This window comes from Pygocentrus nattereri, chromosome 2 (assembly GCF_015220715.1).
Source record: "Pygocentrus nattereri isolate fPygNat1 chromosome 2, fPygNat1.pri, whole genome shotgun sequence".
Lineage (NCBI taxonomy): Eukaryota > Metazoa > Chordata > Actinopteri > Characiformes > Serrasalmidae > Pygocentrus > Pygocentrus nattereri.
In genome coordinates, this window is record NC_051212.1 from 7,511,314 (window position 1) to 7,531,764 (window position 20,451).

A 20,451-nucleotide genomic window follows, 5' to 3' on the forward strand; every position below is an offset into this window, starting at 1 on the left:
GTAGTATTGCTTACAGATTACCGCAACCCTGACGGAGAAGCGGCTTGGAAAATGGATGGATGGATGGATGCTTACAGATTATATAAATTTTGACAATCAAGCTGACAATGCATCAAGTTTCCCTGGGTTCTTCATAAGCACATGTCCTTACGGTGCTGGTGTGTTGTGCCTCATTCTCACCATTTGGGGGTGATGTAGCTCCACATCTGAATTGTCAATAAAATCTAAGAAGCATAACTTCGTTATAGATTCTCATAACAACCTCGTGTCTTCAGGCTTTTTGAAATGAACCCCTTTGAATGGTGGCAGTTCTGAATTGGTGCAAACTTTAGAAACTTGATTTCTTTTAATTCACAAGTTTAGTTAAAAGTTTGGTGAGGCCTGTAGCTGCATCCAGGAAAGGGTTTGTAGCTGCATCCAGGCGAGGGTTTGTAGCTGCATTCAGGCGAGGATTTATAGCTGCATCCAGGCCAGGGTTTGTAGCTGCATCCAGGCAAGGGTTTGTAGCTGCATCCAGGCGAGGGTTTGTAGCTGCATTCAGGCGAGGATTTATAGCTGCATCCAGGCCAGGGTTTGTAGCTGCATCCAGGCAAGGGTTTGTAGCTGCATCCAGGCGAGGGTTTGTAGCTGCATTCAGGCGAGGATTTGTAGCTGCATCCAGGCCAGGGTTTGTAGCTGCATCCAGGCGAGGGTTTGTAGCTGCATCCAGGCGAGGGTTTGTAGCTGCATCCAAGCGAGGGTTTGTAGCTGCATCCAGGAAAGGGTTTGTAGCTGCATCCAGGCGAGGGTTTGTAGCTGCATCCAGGAAAGGGTTTGCCCGATTTGGCTCACCCCTCGAAATTCACACAGACCAGGACAGGAACTTTGAGAGCAACCTCTTCGCTCATTGATGCCATCTGCTTATGGTGTCAAAGACCTGGACCACGCCTTATCACACATGATCAAATGGATAGGCTGAAAGATTCAATAGAACCCTGCTCCAAATGATAAGGTGCTATGGGACAAAGACCACTGTGACAAGTACCTGCCACTACTAACATCAGTTTACCGGAGTTCGCCACATGCTTGCACCGGGTTTACTCCGAACCGAATGATGCTGGGCAGAGATTTATATCTGCCTCAGGAGCCTGTTATTGCACGCTGCCCACCTTGACAGGAACGAAGACCCACCTCCAGTGTTCGTAGAAGACCTGGAAGAGAAGTTGGAACAAACGCATGAATTGGCAAGGAGACACCTACGAACTGCCCAGATAAAGCAGAAAAGACAACATGACCATTGTGTGAAAGAGCAGGTCTACCAGGTGGGGATTCTTATCTACGCAAAGGACAGTACCAAGAAGAAAGGCCTAAGTCCAAAACTACAAGCCCCTTGGAAAGGCCCCCTACTTGTTACCAAGTGTCGGGGCCCAGTTCTCTATCAAGTCCGAGATTGTACGAGCACCAAAATCCATCATGACTGACTACATGGTAATGCCAGGATGGGTCCAATGACTCAGACATCATCTGATGGAGAAAAGTGACAGAAGTGCTGAGTCTTATGCAGAACCACCTCTGTCATCTGGACCCACGGCCCAGGTTCTCAGACCAATCGGGTCCCCCTGCCATGAGCCGGGCTATAACAGTAAATTGGGCACCCTGCCTAACGGAAATTCAGCGTCAGACGACTCCATTGGAACCCCAGTCCTCATCAAGCGCTACCTCAGACACTGAAGAGAACACTGCCGCCACCCAGACCACTAGTCGAGGCGTGTCATACGCAAGCCCCAGCGCTACCTGGACAGTCTGGGTTAAGGAATGTTGTAGGGAGAGTCTGTTCATGTTGAGTCTATGGACATTGTAGGGTAATAGTTCAGAATCCAAAGGAACTCTCGTTATAGTTTAGGAGCAGCCTGTTTAGTATAGAGTTCTATGTTACACTGTTGAAGCTGCTAGTTATTTTTATTAAATGTTCTTCTGCTGAAGGGACTCAGCATGTCTAGAGGGGGATTGGGGGGTAGTGTAGCAGTGGAATGGGAGGGACGTTTGGCGTAACCAATCAGATTACAGCTCTTGCTTGTATATGGTCGCTCCCTCAATCGGACTGGCAGTTGTTATGTTAGAGACTCGCAGTGTAGCCCCAGCATTGAACCCAGTAGGTAGTTTGGGTGCTGGAGCTAGGCAGTCTTAAATGTTGTAATGCCCACTGAAGTCATAACTAAACAGTTAAAAGTGAAGCAACGTAGCGTTGCCAACGGACAATCGGCCCGCAATAGCTGCCAGGCGAGCCAGCTCGTGCTTGATAGCAAGTGGGTAATGCTAGCCTGAGGTGCGGACGAGGGTAAGAGGCAAAACACAACACTATACTATTCCAAGAGTCTTTGGGCAAGACTCCCAACACTGCCTTCACCTACCTAAGTCTGTTTATATTTAAAAAGAAAAACCAAAAGGATCAGAAATGAAGAAGTCTCTACAGTCTGTTTTGCTCTTGTTTATTAACGTGGCCGATATTTGAGGAGGGCACGGTACGGAGGAGCCTGCAGAGAGAGGTCTACTGTGTATAAATCCTCAGGAAAACTGCACTGACATCAAAACACTTGATGGAGTTTGAGAAGTTCAGTAGATCTGTTTATTTATTTTGTAGAGCTCAATTTGACATTTAGTACAGCTTCATTGAAACTTGAGCGTTTCATGCTTTACACAGACTGAAATAAAAACAGACAACATGAACACAGAGCTCATGCTAACACACACATTTCCTCGATTTGGTTATTGTTTCCAACTGAACTTCAGTTGGAAACAATAGCTCAAGCTTATTTATTAAAAACTTAGATTTGAGAGTTTAGATGTTTAAAATGTTATTTTATTGGGATTTGGAGTACATTTATAATAACTTTAAGCATTTACACAAATCAAAAAGACGCAGAGCTTCATCTTCATATAAAAGACTGAGATTCCCACATCAAGTTCATCAAACTGAAGCTGATATTTTGAGCTTTATGATCATTTCAGTTCATTAAAAGGAGATCTGTGATAAACAGTGTTATAACACTGTTCAACTGACTTACAGATTTCTCCTAAATGAGTGAATCAAAAATCATCTATTAATTTATTAGCTCGTTAATTAATTCATTAATTACATAATGGTATAAAGAGTTTAAAACTCTCTATTTATGCTCTGAAACATTTCAAATGACAGATTTGTTTCTGACAAAAATGTTTTATTAAAGAAGTTCACTTCATTTCTGAAGTTTAACAGGTGTGATGATCAGCGGTGCTGAGTTTTTACCTCCATTATTGAGGTGAGGGCTGAAATATGGATAGAGTTTCTCAGTGAAAGACTGACCAGTGAAAGAGTAGATATGAGACCTGGACTCAACATCATAGAAGGAGACCAGACCCTCCACATAATCCACAAACACCCCCACCTTCTGGGGAGCCTGTTTCAGGGAGAGGGGGACACGATGAGAGTCCAGAGCTTTATATTCAGTCTCATTTCTCAGCCACACAGTCCAGTATCCTTTCTCAGGACTCAATATAATCTTCCCCTTCCTGTTACTGGACTCTGTGGTCACTCCTAAATCCCAGTTATTCTTCCCTCTGACGTGAACCTCATAGTAAAACCTCCCTGAGGAGAACCCCTCCTTTCCCAGCACATTGACACAACAATCAAACCTCTCTGGTTTGTCAGGGAGATTCTGTCGTTTGTCTCCAACTCTCACTTGTTTCCCGTCATCAGACAGGATGAGAGCAGGATGAGCTGAATCAGGATCCAGAGTCACGTCCACTGAGAGAGAAACACACAGTTTAACCCATTTTAACACTAACCATACTCACACTAATGCAGACTCATATATTTTACTCAATAATATTATGTATCAGTGAGAATCCACACACCTGCATATTGTTGAATTCTCTTCATTTCTGTGTTAGAAGAATAAAGGATGACATCATTTGTTATTAGAATTTATTTGAGCTAAATTAAATGCCTCATTAGTATCGACTACAAACCAGCATTTCATATTAACACTAAGTGACAGTGCAGTGATGTCATGGATGGGAAATTTAAAAGATTAAAAATCTCATAATTATATATTTAAATGCCGGATTTACACAAACATTCATTTCTGGTATTTGTATCTTGATGAAGTCCTGAATTTTGTTCCTACTAATATTTTTTTCTGCTGAACATCAAAATGTTTTAAAACTGGTAAAGACTTACTGATCTCAGGAATCTTCTCCATCTCCTTACTGAGTTCTCCCTGAAGCCGAGTCAGAGATCTCCTCAGAGGCTCCACACTCAGATGAGTGTTAATCCTAACCTCAGTCCAGTTCTTGGTGTGTGGAGGGCTGCAGAGGGACGGGTAAACCTACAGTCCAGCAGGAGAGAGGAGAAACCCCTCAGCATGGGCAGTGCTGTCCTGTGACGGACTGCATTACTATGGAGAAACAGAGGGACTCTGACCTGTAGGAGGTGGAGGTGGTCCTCAGTGTGGGAGAGCTGCTGCAGTTCAGTGTCTCTCGTCTTTAGCTCAGTGATTTCCTGCTCCAGCTCTTTAATGAACTCTTCAGCCTGCCTCTCTGCTGCTTTCTGCTTCTCCTCCATCACCTCAAGCAGCTCCGCCTGGCTTCTCTCAATGCAGCGTAGCAGAGCTCTGAAGACCTCCACACTGTCTGCTTTCTCCTTCTCTGAGCTTTTCTAACATGGGACAATAGTAGTAACATTACTTTTGCAACTTTCATCCACTGAAATACAGCTTAAAGCACTTAATGGAAACATAAAAAACGAAAATAATATTGAATTTTAATCAAACAAAACAATAAAACAAATATATAAAGAAAAGGAAAAATAAACAAAACCATATGCAATGTGTTTGTGCAGTAGACCCAATGAGATGACTTTCAGTTTCATACCTGTTAATTTTCAGAACTCCTGCTTGTCTCATTTCTGATACCAGACAAACAGTAAACCAGCATTCATTTCAAGAGATACAACAAAAATGAGACGCACTATGTCATCTGCACAGCTGTGCAGTTGTCTCCACATTCATTCATAACACAGTTGTGTGACAGCATGAATAAGGGAAATAAAATTGGCCCTGGAGTAGATCCTTGAGGTACTCCACAGTAAACGTCATAGTTTCTAGATATACATTTCACAAGGCTGGCAGTACTTTCCTTCAGTAAAACTTCAAAAAACTTTAGAATATTTAGTAGTGCTGTCGCCTCACAGCGAGGAGGGCCTGGGTTCGTTTCCCCAACCGGGTGACCAGGGTCCTCTCTGTGTGGAGTTTGCATCTTCTCCCCGTCTCTGTGTGGGTTTCCTCCCACAGTCCAAAGACATGCAGTCAGGCAAATTGGACATGCTAAATTGCCCCTGGGTGTAAGTATTTGAGTGTCTGTCTGCCCTGCGATGGACTGGCGACCTGTCCAGGGTGTATCCTGCCTTCCACCCGATGACTGCTGGGATAGGCACCCACCCCGCGATCCTGACAGAGAAGCGGCTTTGAAAATGGATGGATAGACAATGTTCAGCAGTGTTAATACAGTATTAAGAGCCAAAAGGACAGGGACTGACACTTTGTTCTTATTAATATTTTATCAGAGGTCATTTACATACTTTTTTTTCCATGGAAACCTGATCTGAATTCTGACTGAAATCATTGAGACTGAATTTAGTGTAAAGTATAATACATTTGTACAGAATATTATAATATATCTTCAAGTTATTTTTACGTGTTTTAATAAACATATTCAGTAATGCCTGTACTAGCGCTGTACTCAGTCTGAGGAAAATAATCTTCTCTATCTTGTTGACATTATTTGAACTCATGTCTCAGTCTCCAGCTAAGATGGACTTTGAATTTTTTTGAGACCATCTAAGTGCAATTTCTCCATCTGAGGTAACGGAAAACTGAACTGTTTGTTATTTTCATCATTACTGATTACGAACCAAACCTTCAAACTGAATCAAACAGTCCTTTCTACATCAGGGTTTCCCAACCTACACCTACTGAGTGTTATCTGCCAAACAAAATGTCAGGCTGAAGAGAGGAAAGCTGCAAATGGAGTTCTGGATAATTTGATCAGTTTAGATACATATTTTTCCTCCAATTTATGGTGTAAATCACTGGATTTCAAAGCTTCTCTAAGTTCAGAGGACAAAGCAGCACATGCTACTCACTGCTGTACTTTCTTTATTTCAGTTCATGCCTGTGATGCGGATCACAAATATGATTGCCATACCGGATCGGTCGAGGCCCGGGTTAACAATGACCGCCTCGGGTGCTGTTGACCAGCAGGGTGCCGGTGGAAACTGGACTACTGTAGGTCGATGACCATCAAAGAGGAGAGGAGGAAGGCGGGTTAGAAGGCAGCGAGAGAGAAGGAAAGGCAGGAGTGTGGAGGTTAGAGTAGGGACTCTGAACATAGGGACAATGACTGGTAAAGACAGAGAGCTTGCAGACATGATGGAGAGAAGGAAGGTAGATATTCTGTGTGTCCAGGAGACCAGATGGAAAGGAAGCAAGGCCAGGAACATTGGAGGTGGATACAAACTGTTCTATCATGGTGTAGAGAGGAAGAGAAATGGAGTAGGGATAATCCTAAACAGCTTGGGAAAAGTGTTCTGGATGTAGGTGGTTGGTTAGTGTAGTGGTTAACACCTTTGCCTTCTACGCTGTAGACTGGGGTTCAATCCAGGACAAGCACCCTATACTATACCAATAAGGGTCCTTGGGCAAGACTCCTAACACCACCTTGGCCCGCCTGCATAAAATGATCAAATTGTCAGTTGCTCTGGATAAGAGCATCAGCCAAATGCTGTAAATGTAAAGAGAGTGTCAGACAGGATCATGAGCCTGAAGTTGGAGGTTGATGGTGTAATTTTGAATGTGGTCAGTTCATATGCACCACAGGTTGGTTGTCAGTTAGAGGAGAAAGAGGAATTTTGGAGTAAGATGGATGAAGTGGTAGATGGTGTCCCTAGAGAGGAGAGATTAGTGATTGGTGCAGACTTCAATGGACATGTTGGTGAAGGGAACAGAGGGGATGAAGAGGTGCTGGGTATGTATGGTGTGAAAGACAGAAATGCGGAAGGTCAGATGGTTGTGAATTTTGCAAAGAGAATGGAAATGGCTGTGGTGAACACGTATTTTCAGAAGAGGGAAGAACACAGGGTGACATACAAGAGTGGAGGGAGGTGCACACAGGTGGATTATATCCTTAGCAGGAGATGCCACCTAAAGGAGATTGGAGATTGTAAAGTGGTACCAGGGGAAAGTGTAGCAAGGCAGCATAGAGTGGTTGTCTGTAGAATGAGGTTAGAAACAAAGAAGAGGAAGAGAGTGAAGACAGAGCCAAAGATTAGATGGTGGAAGCTGAAGGAGGAGGATGGTTGCAGGCAGTTAAGGGAAAAGTTGCAACAGGCCCTTGGGGGCAGTGAGGAGCTACCTGAGGACTGGGAAACTACAGCTAAGGTGGTGAGAGAAACTGGCAAGAACGTGTTGGGTGTTTCATCTGGTCAGAGGAAAGAAGACAAGGAAAGGTGGTGGTGGAATGAGGAAGTCCAGGAGAGTATTCAGAAGAAGAAGGCAGCTAAGAAAAAGTTGGATAACCAGAGAGATGAAGGAAGTAGGCAGGAGTACTGTGAGGCTAGTCGCATAGCAAAAAGAATGGTGGCAAAGGCAAAGGCCTATGATGAGCTGTATGAGAGGCTGGACAGTAAAGAAGGAGTAAAGGACTTGTATCGTTTGGCTAAACAGAGAGATAGAGCTGGAAAGGATGTACAGCAGGTTAAGCTGATAAAGGATAGAGAGGGAAATGTACTAGAGAGTGAAAAGAGAGTGATGAGTAGATGGAAGGAGTACTTTGAAGAACTAATGAATGAGGAAAACGAGAGAGAGAGGAGGACAACGGGGGAAGAGATAATGGATCAGGAAGTGCAGAAAATTAGTAAGGTGGAAGTGAGGGCAGCTTTAAAATGGATGAAGAATGGAAAGGCAGTTGGTCCAGATGACATACCTGTGGAGGTATGGAGATGTTTAGGAGAGAAGGCAGTGGACTTTTTAACCAGGTTGTTTAACAAAATCCTAGAGAGTGAGAGGATGCCTGATGAGTGGAGAAGCAGTGTATTGGTCCCCATTTTTAAGAACAAGGGTGATGTGCAGAGCTGCAGTAACTACAGAGGTATAAAGTTGATAAGCCACACCATGAAGGTGACAGTGGTGAGGTGTGCAGTTGGAGTGACAAATGGTTTCAAGGTGAAGGTAGGGTTACATCAGGGATCAGCTTTGAGCCCCTTCTTGTTTGCAATGGTGATGGACAGGTTGACAGATGAGGTCAGGCAGGAGGCTCCATGGACCATGATGTTTGCAAATGACATTGTAATCTGTGGTGAGAGTAGAGAGCAGGTGGAAGAGAATCTGGAGAGGTGAAGGTTTGCACTGGACAGGAGAGGAATGAAGGTCAGTAGAGACAAGACGGAATACATGTGTGTGAATGAGAGGGAGGCAGGTGGAAAGGTGAAGATGCAAGAAGTAGAGGTCGTAAAGGTGGATGACTTCAAATATCTTGGGTCAACTATCCAGAGCAATGGACAGTGTAGAAAAGAGGTGAAGAAGAAGGTGCAGGCAGGATGGAGTGGGTGGAGATGGATGTCAGGGCTGATGTGTGACAGAAGGATAGCAGCAAGAGTGAAAGGGAAGGTTTACAAGACAGTCGTGCGTCCTGCTATGATGTAAGGTTTGGAGACTGTGGCTCTGTCTAAAAGACAGGAGGCTGAGCTGGAGGTGGCGGAGACGAAGATGCTGAGATTTACTTTGGGAGTGACAAGGAAGGACAAGATTAGAAATGAGCAGATCAGAGGGACAGTGAAGGTGGAGCAGTTTGGAGATAAAGCCAGAGAGGCCAGGTTGAGATGATTTGGATATGTGTTGAGGAGGAATAGTGGATATATTGGGCAAAGAAAGTTGGAGATGGAGCTGCCAGGTAGAAGGAGAAGAGGTAGACCTCAGAGAAGGTTTATGGATGTAGTGAAGGTGGACATGGAGATGGTTGGTGTAAAAGTAGAGGAGGCAATGGATAGGGCAAGATGGAGGCAGATGATCCGCTGTGGCAACCCCTAAAGGGAGCACCCGAAAGAAGAAGAAGAAGTTCATGCCTGGTTCTCCTGGTTTACACAGTCTGAGATACAGTGACCGCTTCACTTGTGGATGGATCCTTTTGAAAAACCCTTTTAGCCATTTATCCATGATGGATGATTTCCATATAATTGAAAACTGAAACTTATTACATAGAAAATTTAAACATAACTAGTTAGCGTTTTACCAAAGAACCAATGAGCTCAATATTAATATACTATTTTACTTCTGAATATAATCAACAGTATTTGCCCTGTTTAATGTAACGTTTGTTTAACATCCAATATTATAAAAAAACAAAACAATGGCCAATGCCCCCCTCGCAGTACCACCACAGCCCACCAATGTTCTACATGGTTATAAGATATGTACATGTGTATGTGTATAAGATCTGTTTGCTGTTGTTTGAGGATGTACTTGATCTTTTCATGATGACTCAACTGGACTTCCGCTGAGGGCAGATCACAATGTTATTATTACTATGTTTTCGTTTAATGACACAAACGGATGTATTTTGTTTGGTTTATATTATGTTGGCTTTAGGTGGTGATTCTAAATGAGTTGTAAAGAAGGAGGGATGGAGAAGAACAAAGGTACAAAGTTTGATTATTTAGTGGTATGTTTTACAAAAGACAGTAGAAATTATAACATATTAATACTAATATTAAAAACATGGATAATCAATGATAAGGACTGTAATTAAATATTATGAAATAGAAAATATTTTCATTTTTTCTTCTACTTTTTATTAATCTAATCTCAGTCTTGACTCCGACTCGACTCTATTGGCCTTGACTACAGCTCAGCCTGCACACTGTATATATTAGATTTTTAGATTAAAATGAGATTTTTTTTGTTGAAAAACTCACTTTATTCACTTCTACAGACTGATTTCCTCAATCTTCTTCAGTCTGTTTTGGATCATCTGCTGAACCTCTGCCTGTGTCTTCACCAGCTGAGTCTATGATGAAGAAATAAATTATAAGCTCTCATTCAGTTAGACTATTTTATTAAAAGGACTGAACAGGAGACAAAGTTACCAATTCTTTCTAAACGTCTCTCACCTTCTTCTCTCCACTCTCCTCCTCTATAGGAACAGTGCTGTGAGTCTTGTGGTCTCCTTCAGTGCAGAACTGACACACACACTTCTGGTCATCTCTACAGAACAACTCCAGGGGTCTCTCATGTTTCTGGCAGATGTAGTCCTCCAGGTTCTCCACAGGGTCCATCAGTTTGTGTTTCTTCAGTTTAGCTGCAGTTTTATGAGGCATCAGATGAGTCTCACAGTAAGAGACTCCACAGTCCAGACAGGACTTTACAGCCTCCAGCTTCTCCTCACTGCAGAGGTCACACAGAACATTTGTATGTTTGGAGGGTTGTTTCTCTGGAGCTCTGCTGGATTTGACCTGAACTGACTTCTTGAACTGAGCAGCCAGTGCAGAGATGAAGGTGTTCACAGACAGTTCAGGTCTTGTTGGGAATTCTGCCTTACAGAATGGACACTGGCAGCGTGAACTGCTGTCCCAGTACTCTTTGAGACAGACCCTGCAGTAGTTGTGTCCACATGGAGTAGAGACTGGGTCAGTGAACACATCCAGACAGATGGAGCACTGGAGCTCATCTTCAGACAGGAGACTGCTGGAGGAAGCCATGACTGACAGAGAAGAGACACAGAGAGGTGATTAGAAACCACAAAAGATGTCCTGGACGTTGAAGGTCAACCCTCCTAACTTCACGGGTTGAGTGAAAAACAAAATATGAAAAGACGATGTGAAATGAAAATGTGATGAAAACCCTTTTTATGGTTTTGTATAACTGGAATGTGTTTGAGCAGGAAGGCCGTGATGTTCTCATTAATCACCATCATTCATCTGGCTGATCAGCCTCACACTGTTCCTATTAACCTTGCTCTACATCCTCCTCTGTGTGGTGAGCGCTCTCTCTGTCTGCTCTGATTCTCTGTAGCTGAACAGTAACAGCTCCACATGTGAAAACACAGGTGACAGATTCCAGCTTTCTGAGCAGTTTAATAAAGTAAGCAGTAGTTAGAGGTAGAAATGTGCTGAAAAGCAGCTCTTAGAAATTACCAGGTTCTCTTTTTCTCTCTTGGCCTGGTTTTCTGCTCCTTCAGTTCCTCAGCAGAGGCTTTAAGTCCTTTAAGTAGCTTTAAACTGAAGGTCGTGTCCTGCTGAAATGATCTGGATTCTATTTATAAAACAGTTTGGCTTAACTTTCGTTTCTCGCAGTGACGTCATGAAGCCATGCCCACTTCACCATGAAATTGGTCTGTTGCACTTCCAGGTTTTGGCCACCAGGCGGCAGAAATTCACCAACTGACTTACAGCACATTCACCTGTTTCTCAGTATTTTCCAAAGAAATAAATATTAAAACCAACGCTGTGAAAACCTTCATCAGTTCACACTGGAGCAGATTTATAAAAGGACATTTTATCTTCAGTGTTGAAGGGCTTGGTGAAGATACACAGACTCATGTTCCAGTCTGTAAATCATGTAAACGAGGTCTTGATGAGAGACAGTCACAGTGACCAAGGCAGAGGACAGCAGGGAGACGTCCAGAACTACAGTAGAGCTCTTTATTAAGAAGATCAGCTTCTGTAAGTGTAAGAATCAATGTACCCAGACCTTCAAACACTGTGGTCAGAAACTGGCTGAACACAAACAGTCAGAGCTTTTATTAACAATAAACAAGGAACAGGAAGATCTGCAGATGCAGGCAAACTAAACCCCAACATGCAGTCAATGATTTACAGAAGGATGGAGTGCAGGTGGGCTAATCTGATCCAGAGGACAGAACAGAACCAAAGAAAAGAAAACAATATAACAAACTACTCTGGGCTGTGTTTTAAACATCGAGTCTAATGGGAATAAAAGAAAAGCTGACTTTTACACTGGATTAAACTACAACCCCGTTTCCAAAAGGGTTCATACGCAGTGCAATGATGTGCAGATCATTTAAACACTATATTCAATTGTAAATCGTACAAAGACAACATATCACATATTAAAAGAGATTATATATATATTTATATATATATAACCCAGTCGAATTTCCCAATTATTGAATTCATTTATTTATTTTGTTCCATAGGACATTCTAGAAAAGCTCATTTTAATGTGTGCAGTCGTTGGTATGCGCTCACACACCTTAATTCACTGATTTCCCTTCAGATGTATATGTACAGTTGTGATCAAATTTATTCAACCCCCACTGAAATAAAGTGTTTTGGCCAGTTTGACATTGATTTTGATCATTTCAGTCATCTTATTTACAATTATATCAAAGAGGCACTTATAAATTAGACAAATATAACATAACATTTATGATGAAATAACCACAAATGTCTTTTCTGTGCTCACATCATTATCAGTTTTATTCAACCCCCTAGTGACATTATTTTTTAGTACTTAGTACAACATCCTTTTCCAGTTATGACATCTTTCAAGCGTGAAACATAGCTTGACACAAGTGTCTGGCAGCGACCTATGGGTATCTTAGCCCATTCTTCATGGGCAAAAGCCTCCAGTTCAGTCACATTCTTAGGCTTGCGCGCTGCAACTGCCTTCTTTAGGTCCCACCAGAGGTTCTCAATTGGATTTAAGTCTGGTGACTGCGATGGCCACTCTAGAATGTTCCAGCCTTTCATCTTCAACCATGCTCTAGTGGACTTGGATGTGTGCTTCAGGTCATTGTCCTGTTGGAAGGTCCAACGTCTCCCAAGCCGCAGGTTTGTGACTGACTCCATCACATTTTCCTCCAAGATCTTCTGGTACTGAAGGGAATTCATGGTACCCTGCACACGTTGAAGCTTTCCTGTACCATTAGAAGCAAAACAGCCCCAAAGCATAATTGACCCCCCGCCATGCTTCACAGTAGGCAAGGTGTTCTTTTGTTCATAAGCCTGGTTCTTCCTCCTCCAAACATAGCGCTGGTCCATTGGCCCAAACAGTTCTAATTTAGTTTCATCTGACCACAGTACACTGTCCCAAAACTTTTGTGGCTTGTCCACATGACTTTTGGCATACTGCAGTCGACTTTTCTTGTTCTTTCGAGTCGGTAAGGGGGTGCGCCTGGGAGTTCTGGCATGGAGGTCTTCGTTATGCAGTGCGTGTCTTATTGTGTGAGCTGAAACTTTGGTGCCCACATCTGACAGGTCTTTTTTCAGTTCCTTAGCAGTCATGCAGGGATTTTTCTCCACATTACGCTTCAGGTAGCGCACAGCAGTCGTGGTCAGAATCTTCTTTCTGCCACGACCAGGTAGCGTTTCCACTGTGCCCTTTAACTTGAACTTGCGAATGATACTTCCGATAGTGTCTCTTGGAATATTTAACAACTTCACAATCTTCTTATATCCGTTGCCGTTCTTGTGAAGAGAAATAACCTCTTCTCGTGTCTTCTGGGACCATTCTCTTGCCTTCACCATGCTTGTAAACACACCAGTAGATGTCTAGAAGGAGCTGCGTATCACAGTCCTTTTAAATCTGCCTAATTGGTGCTTATTATGCTTGATTGCTGCTTGTTGACGTCCACAGGTGGTTTTAATACCTGATTGAAAACACTGGAATGAACCTCTGTTCTTAAGAGTGGTAGTCGTAAAGGGGTTGAATAATTGTGTCAATGAAGAAATCACAAAAAGGCCATTTAATACTTTATGACAAAAACAAGTGATGCTATTTTAGTTGCATTTAGTTCTTTAATAATTCCTTGTAAGATTTAATTATGAACGCAATTACAAATGTGCACTGAATTCCATAAAACCCTTCACAGCATTGGGGGCTGAATAAATTTGATCACAACTGTATATATATATATATGTGTGTGTGTGTGTGTGTGTGTGTGTGTGTGTGTTTTTGTGGTTGTGCTAGGTGATTGGTTCTGTCATCTGTCAATAAAAAAGTGATTTGTGGGCGGGACTAGGAGCTGCATGGAGAACGGAAAGAGAGAGAGTGAGCTAAGCGAGTTCAACCACACGGTAACGCAACTAGTTCGGGTTTCAAATACTGATGGGATTTTCGGCTCTATTTTGAGATGCGGCTCTAATGGCTCTTCTTACTGTGGAGAGCCGGCTCTTTCGGCTCCCAAACGGCTCCCCATATATATATTTTTACATTATTAACTAATTAATAGCTTAAACCTAATTTCATAACATTTTGTTTCATTATTGACATTGTTAAGCACTTGTGATGAGTAGAAATGCTGCATAACAATGCTTTATAAATAAAACTTTTATTATAACCAATTATTAAATTATCACAAAATAGCACCACTTCCACAAAAATAACTTGAAATAAATTAAACAGTTATACATACAATCACCCACCACAATACGAAAAAGTATTAAAGCAGCTTCATAGCAAAAAAGGTGCCACAATACAAATATCAAATACAGTGCTTTTAAATTAAAGTATAAAACTATGAAGGATAAAAAACATGTGAACAACACAAGTTTTGAACCACTAGAGATAAAGAACTCACTGTATTAAATCACTCAAAGACTTACAGATTGGCATTGAGAAACACCAGGTGTCTAAGCTTGGCGGGGCTGATCCTGTTCCTTCTCTCAGTTATGATCTGTCCAGTTTTAGAGAAGATCCTCTCTGAGGGGACGGATGTTGCCACTATGCACAGTCTACGTTCCATCACATGAGAGAGATGTGGATAGATCAGTGTCCTTGTCTCCCACCAGCTCAGTGGGTCAGCACTGCGCTGGAAAAGAGGCTCCTCAAGGTAGGACCTCACCTCCAGAATAGCATCAGCTGTAGGATTCCTGGTTGCAGTGTCTCCGCTTGCCCGCTCCTCAAAAAACCTCCAAACAGCCGATGCTTGAGGCTCCTCCAGCTCAAGTGCTGCTGCTGCCTCCTCTCCTCCATGACCCCCTTGCAGGTGAGATGACTGCCCATACCTTAATGCTGCTGTAGTTATTCTTTGGAGAGCTTCGTCGACTGCTCGGTTGTCATTAAAGGCCACCTTTTTGAAACAGGGGTCAAGGATGGTGGTTTCGGACAGAATTGTGTTGTACTCCATCCGGTGGAATTTTTTGTCCATGCTAGAACAGAGAGAATTCACCAACTCCTTCATGCTCTCTGTGGTTACTCTGCTCTGATGCTCTGCTGTCACTCTCTGAAGACCCCTACACAGTATCAGCATTTTGGAGGCGGTAACATACCTGAAAAAAGAAGCATCAAAATATTATATTTTATATAATATTTATTTATATAGCCTATTTAGCAATAGTATTTTGTTTCATTTCTAAATTGCTTTACATAATAATAATTTTATTTATTTATTAGTATTATTTTCAACCATTTCTAAACCTGTTTGTCAAATAAATATAACAAATAAAAAATATTACAATGCTAATAACATCATAATAAAGTTTAATAGGTATCATAGTAAAGTTCAATGAGATGATGTTTGAACACTTTGGATTAGATATACAACCTTTGGATTAGATATACAGCCTGTTAAACTGAAGTTGACTACTATGATTGGAAGAAGCATGACAGTGAACAGCGAGCGAGTTATGGGCCTTAGAGTAAGAGGGTACAGTTCAGCAGTTTACATTGATCTTCCCTGTTCGTATAGTAAAAACTGTATTCCTGTAAACCATGAACACATCCCCACCTGTGAGACAGCTAAACAGTGGAGCCATCTGCGCACAATTGCAGCAAAGATTCCTTCTTTGCTGGAATGTGAAGTGGGCCTTTTGATAGGCTATAACTGCTCAAGAGCTTTGGCACCTAGGGAAGTGAGATTGGGTGGAAATGAGGAACCGTATGCTGTACGGACAGACTTGGGGTGGAGTATCGTAGGACATTCATGTCCACGTTCTGACTCCTTGAGTCATGTTAGTGTATGTCATAAAGTGGTGGTTAAAGAGTCTCCATGCATTGTACCAATAGATGTTATTCACGTACTTGAATCTGATTTTAAGGATATTCAAGGTGATGAGAGAACTGTTTCACAAGAAGATCTTTTCTTTCTTCACAAGTTGAAGAATAACATTGTTAAGAATAACTATGGTCACTATGAACTGCCCTTGCCTTTCAAAGAAAGACCGAAATTGCCTGACAATAAGCCGCTTGCCCTTAATAGACTTGTACATCTCAAAAGGAAGCTCCTGAGGGATGAGAAGTACAAGGAACATTATATCGAGTTCATGAATGAAATTATTGAAAAGAAGGATGCAGAAGAAGTTGTAGATGGAGGAAAGCTGGGAGAAAAATGGTATATTCCCCATCATGGAGTTTATAATGCCAAGAAGCCAGACAAGCTGAGAGTAGTTTTCGATTGTTCAGCTAAGTATGAAGGAATTTGTCTAAATGATCATCTCCTTACTGGCCCTGACCTAATTAACAACTTGACAGGGATTCTTATTCGCTTTCGTTATTCAGCAGGGATGCTACAGTACCTCTCTGCGTTGATCTCCACTGTGACCTGGTTGAAGGGCTCCAGGACACTGCAGGCCTCTTGCAGAGCCTCCCACTCCTCTTGGCTGAGAGGAACCACAGGTGCATTGATGACTGCCAATGTTGCGATAACTGCATCCTTTGATTCGAGCATTCGCTGGATCATATGGAATGTAGAATTCCAGCGGGTGACACACTCCTGTTTGAGCTTAAGCTCTACCATAGACATCTGTCGCTGGGTGGATTTAAGCTTTTGGGTGGCTGCTGTGCTTCGGTGGAAAAATTCCACTATTGCCTTCACTTTGTCCACAGTGGGCTTCATAGCCCTCAGAGCATTTCTCACAAATAGATTAATGGTGTGTGCTAGGCATGGGTGGTGTGTCCATTTCAACAGCTGGATGGCTCTCGTAATGCTGGCTGCATTGTCTGTGACGCAGCATACAAATTTGTGTTCCACCCCCCACTCTCTTGCCACTCGGAGAAGCTCTTCAGCCAAGTTTTCAGAGGTGTATCTCTCACTAAACTCAAAACAGTCTAGCAGAGATGACACCATACTGTAGTTTTCAATGAAGTGGCAGGTGACAAACATAAAAGATGTGGTGGCGCAGGATGTCCAGCAGTCAGTGGTCAAGCATACAGCTGAGGCTCTCTTCACCCTTTCTTGCAAAGATGCCCTTGCTGCATCATATAGGCCTGGGATTATTTTTTGTGACAGGGTTTTTCGGCTGGGGACGACATACATGGGATTGAGGGCATGGCTGTAACTCCTAAATCCGACATCCTCTACAATTGAAAAGGGCTGGAAATCACGTGCCACCATCTTGGCAAGCTCCTCGTCAATTGCATTCTGTCTTGCTGGAGTTTCTGCAGGAATTGCTTGATTGAGCTGTGGGTTGTAGATGCAGGAGGGTGGGATCCAGGCTGGGATGTAGGAATGGGGGCAGACGTTGTGGCAGCTGAAGAAGCAGTTAGAGTTGATATAATTGCACCTGAAGAAGTAGTTGCAGTTGATGCACTTGCACTGTCAGAAGGTTCCCTTTCTCGTCTCGACTCCTCCAGCAATACTGATGAGTGCGATGTCCTCATGTGCCTGTGCAAGTTGTTTGTCGAGCCTGCTCTATATGAAATGCTGACTTTGCACAGTCTGCTCTCTGCCCTGGAGCTCATTAAAATGAGTCCAAATCTTGCTACGTTTTCTGTCACTCATTTTCACACCTAGGCCTATTGTGTTCTCACACAGACTCCCCTTCTTTCTGCCGTGCTTCTTGACCGCTGTATGTGAGTGAGTGTCTGTATTAACACCTGCCCACGAACGCAATACAGCGTGGCCACTTGCCTGCCGTTTCCACAAAAAAGTGGAGATAAACTTTTTTTTCAGTGTTTCCCCGTTACCTTATTAATTGAAAGCTGCGTGTGATTGATCAGATGTGTGGAGCACACGCTTGACATGCGGGCAGTGGAGACATTAAGGCACCGACTGAGGACTGTAGCAGTGGCAGAAGCAGAGCAAGACGCGCAAGGAGAGGAGGAGGGGAGAGACAGGAGGCACCGAAGGACAAAAAAACGACGTTGGAAAAAAAACTCTCGGCTCTGTGGCACTTGCAGAGCACAAGCGCAGCGACAGGGAGGCGGAGAGACAGCGAGATACTGAAGGAAAAAACCGGCTCCCAAATAGGATCTTAAATGGGAGCCGGTTCCAATCGTTCACTTCAAAGAGCCGACTCTTAGAGCCGGATCGTTTGCGAACGACACATCACTAAAAGAGAGGGCTGTAAGCGGCTGCCTGGACGGTTCACCATTTGCACGACCCTCGCTCTCAGCCGGATCTGCTGTCGGCCTGTTCCTACGCCCACCTGCTCGCACCACAGACCCCCAACTTTCGCTAGAGGTTGTGAATACTGTGCTTGTGTAACCCACTCAAAATATTAATCATCAAATAAGTTGTAATCCACTCTAAAAAAAAATTAACCTCCTCAGAAAATGATAGTAAACTACATTAATTAAAAAGAAAAGAAATAGATGAATAATAATAATAATAAATAAATAAAGGAAAAGATTATGGGGGTAGTTTACGCTGCAGCGCATGCTCAGTGAGTCCGGGGTGAAGCCAGCAGATTGGAGGGAGAGGAGAGAGCTCGTCAGCCAAAACACAGGTTTCATCCTCATAACCTCACTAATACCCTGATTTTATGCTAGATGGGAGAGATCTTGCTCTGTGGGACTGCTCTGCTGTGCCCTATGATGCTGACCGACTGCTGATGCCATGCAAACGGACCCGTGAGGATTTGTTGCTGCTGTGTTTTTTATAAGGATCCTAGTAAGAGCGCGCGCGTTTCACATTCTTACACATTTTTTTTCTTCAAGATTTTTTTTTACCTGCAGGTGAATTTTTTTTTTTGTATTTCGGTACAAAAGGACTGGTGTGTTGTGCCTCATTCTCACCATTTGGGGGTGATGTAGCTCCACATCTGAATTGTCAATAAAATCTAAGAAGGATAACTTTGTTATAGATTCTCATAACAACCTCGTTTTTGGTGTCTCCAGGCTTTTTGAAATGAACCCCTTTGAATGGTGGCAGTTCTGCATTGGTGCAAACTTTAGAAACTTGATTTCTTTTAAGTCGCAAGTTTAGTTAAAACTTTGGTGAGGCCTGTAGCTAAATCCAGAAAAGGGTTTGTAGCTGCATCCAGGCGAGGGTTTGTAGCTGCATCCAGGCGATGGTGTGTAGCTGCATCCAGGCGATGGTTTGTAGCTGCATCCAGGCGAGGGTTTGTAGCTGCATTCAGGCGAGGGTTTGTAGCTGCATCCAGGCGAGGGTTTGTAGCTGCCTGGTATACATTATGGAGCAAAGGGGATTTGCTAACCTCCCACAGTGTCTTTACTTTGAAGAGCTTAATAACAATAAGTGATTGAATTTTTCTAGCAGATGGTCCATATAAAGAATATGAAGAAATTATGTGTGTGTTCTGTTTCTTTCTCTCTTAGGTCATTAATGAAGGCATGACACTATGACTTGAAAATTATTTTTTATTATTATTATTATTATTATTATTATTATGGGCTCCATGTTCTCTGTGTTTTGCTGTTTTTATGGGAGGTTTCCAATGAACTCTGTATTACTGTTTATTTGAATACAGACATTTCTAGCTTACAGCTCCACCAACCAGAGTTATTACAGCCTTCCACCAACAGATGGCGCCAAACATTAACATATACTGCGTCTTATATTTACTCTTAAAAACGATGCTACTTCAAGGATTCTTTGACGATTTGTCAAACAATGACGTGACATTCAGCGTTTGTCAAAAACAGCATGAATCCACAGATCCAGACTGGCTTGTGGGAACAGTTCAAGCTGGTGGAGGTGGGGTAATGGTTTATAGACACAATTGTATATAGCGTGTATATAGGTTGTGTATAGCGTAGTGGGTAGAACCTTCATGCTGTAGGCTGGGGGTCAATCCCCGCCTGGGTAAACACCCTATACTATACTATACTATACTATACAAACTATACTATATTATACACATTATACTGTACTAAGAGTCTTTGGGCAAGACTCCCAACACTGCCTTCACCTACCTGTGTAAAAATGAGCAAATTGTGAGTCGCTCTGGATAGGAGCGTCTGCTAAATGCTGTGATAGGTCCAGTGTGATACACCACTGGATCCACTGAATATAAGAATAAGTTCAGTGAACTTCAATGATCTTTACAGTCCCCAGATCTGAATCCAGCAGAGTGCCGTTCAGACGTGGCAGAACAGGAGATTCACAGCAATGTTCAGCTGATGAGACTGACACACAGATTAGAGAGAAATCTGTATTTCCTGATAAGATTGATTTTGTTTTTTATTTAAATAAAAGTTATAAGTCTGTTAATATTTAAAAAGAAAAACCAAAAGGATC

At 42.7% G+C, this 20,451-nt stretch overlaps 1 protein-coding gene and 1 pseudogene across 1 annotated transcript; both read right to left on the bottom strand.

Moving 5' to 3' along the window:
• Window positions 1-2,562: 2,562 nt before the first annotated feature.
• LOC108413999 lies at window positions 2,563-11,301 on the bottom strand (annotated as a pseudogene).
• Window positions 11,302-14,631: 3,330 nt separating this feature from the next.
• LOC108415944 (E3 SUMO-protein ligase ZBED1-like) lies at window positions 14,632-19,012 on the bottom strand. Its single transcript, XM_037533155.1, has 3 exons — window positions 18,987-19,012; window positions 16,547-17,533; window positions 14,632-15,301 (listed from the first exon to the last, which is right to left on the bottom strand). The coding sequence occupies exons 1-3, from the start codon at window positions 19,010-19,012 to the stop codon at window positions 14,632-14,634; spliced, it is 1,683 nt and encodes a 560-aa protein (XP_037389052.1).
• Window positions 19,013-20,451: the final 1,439 nt, after the last annotated feature.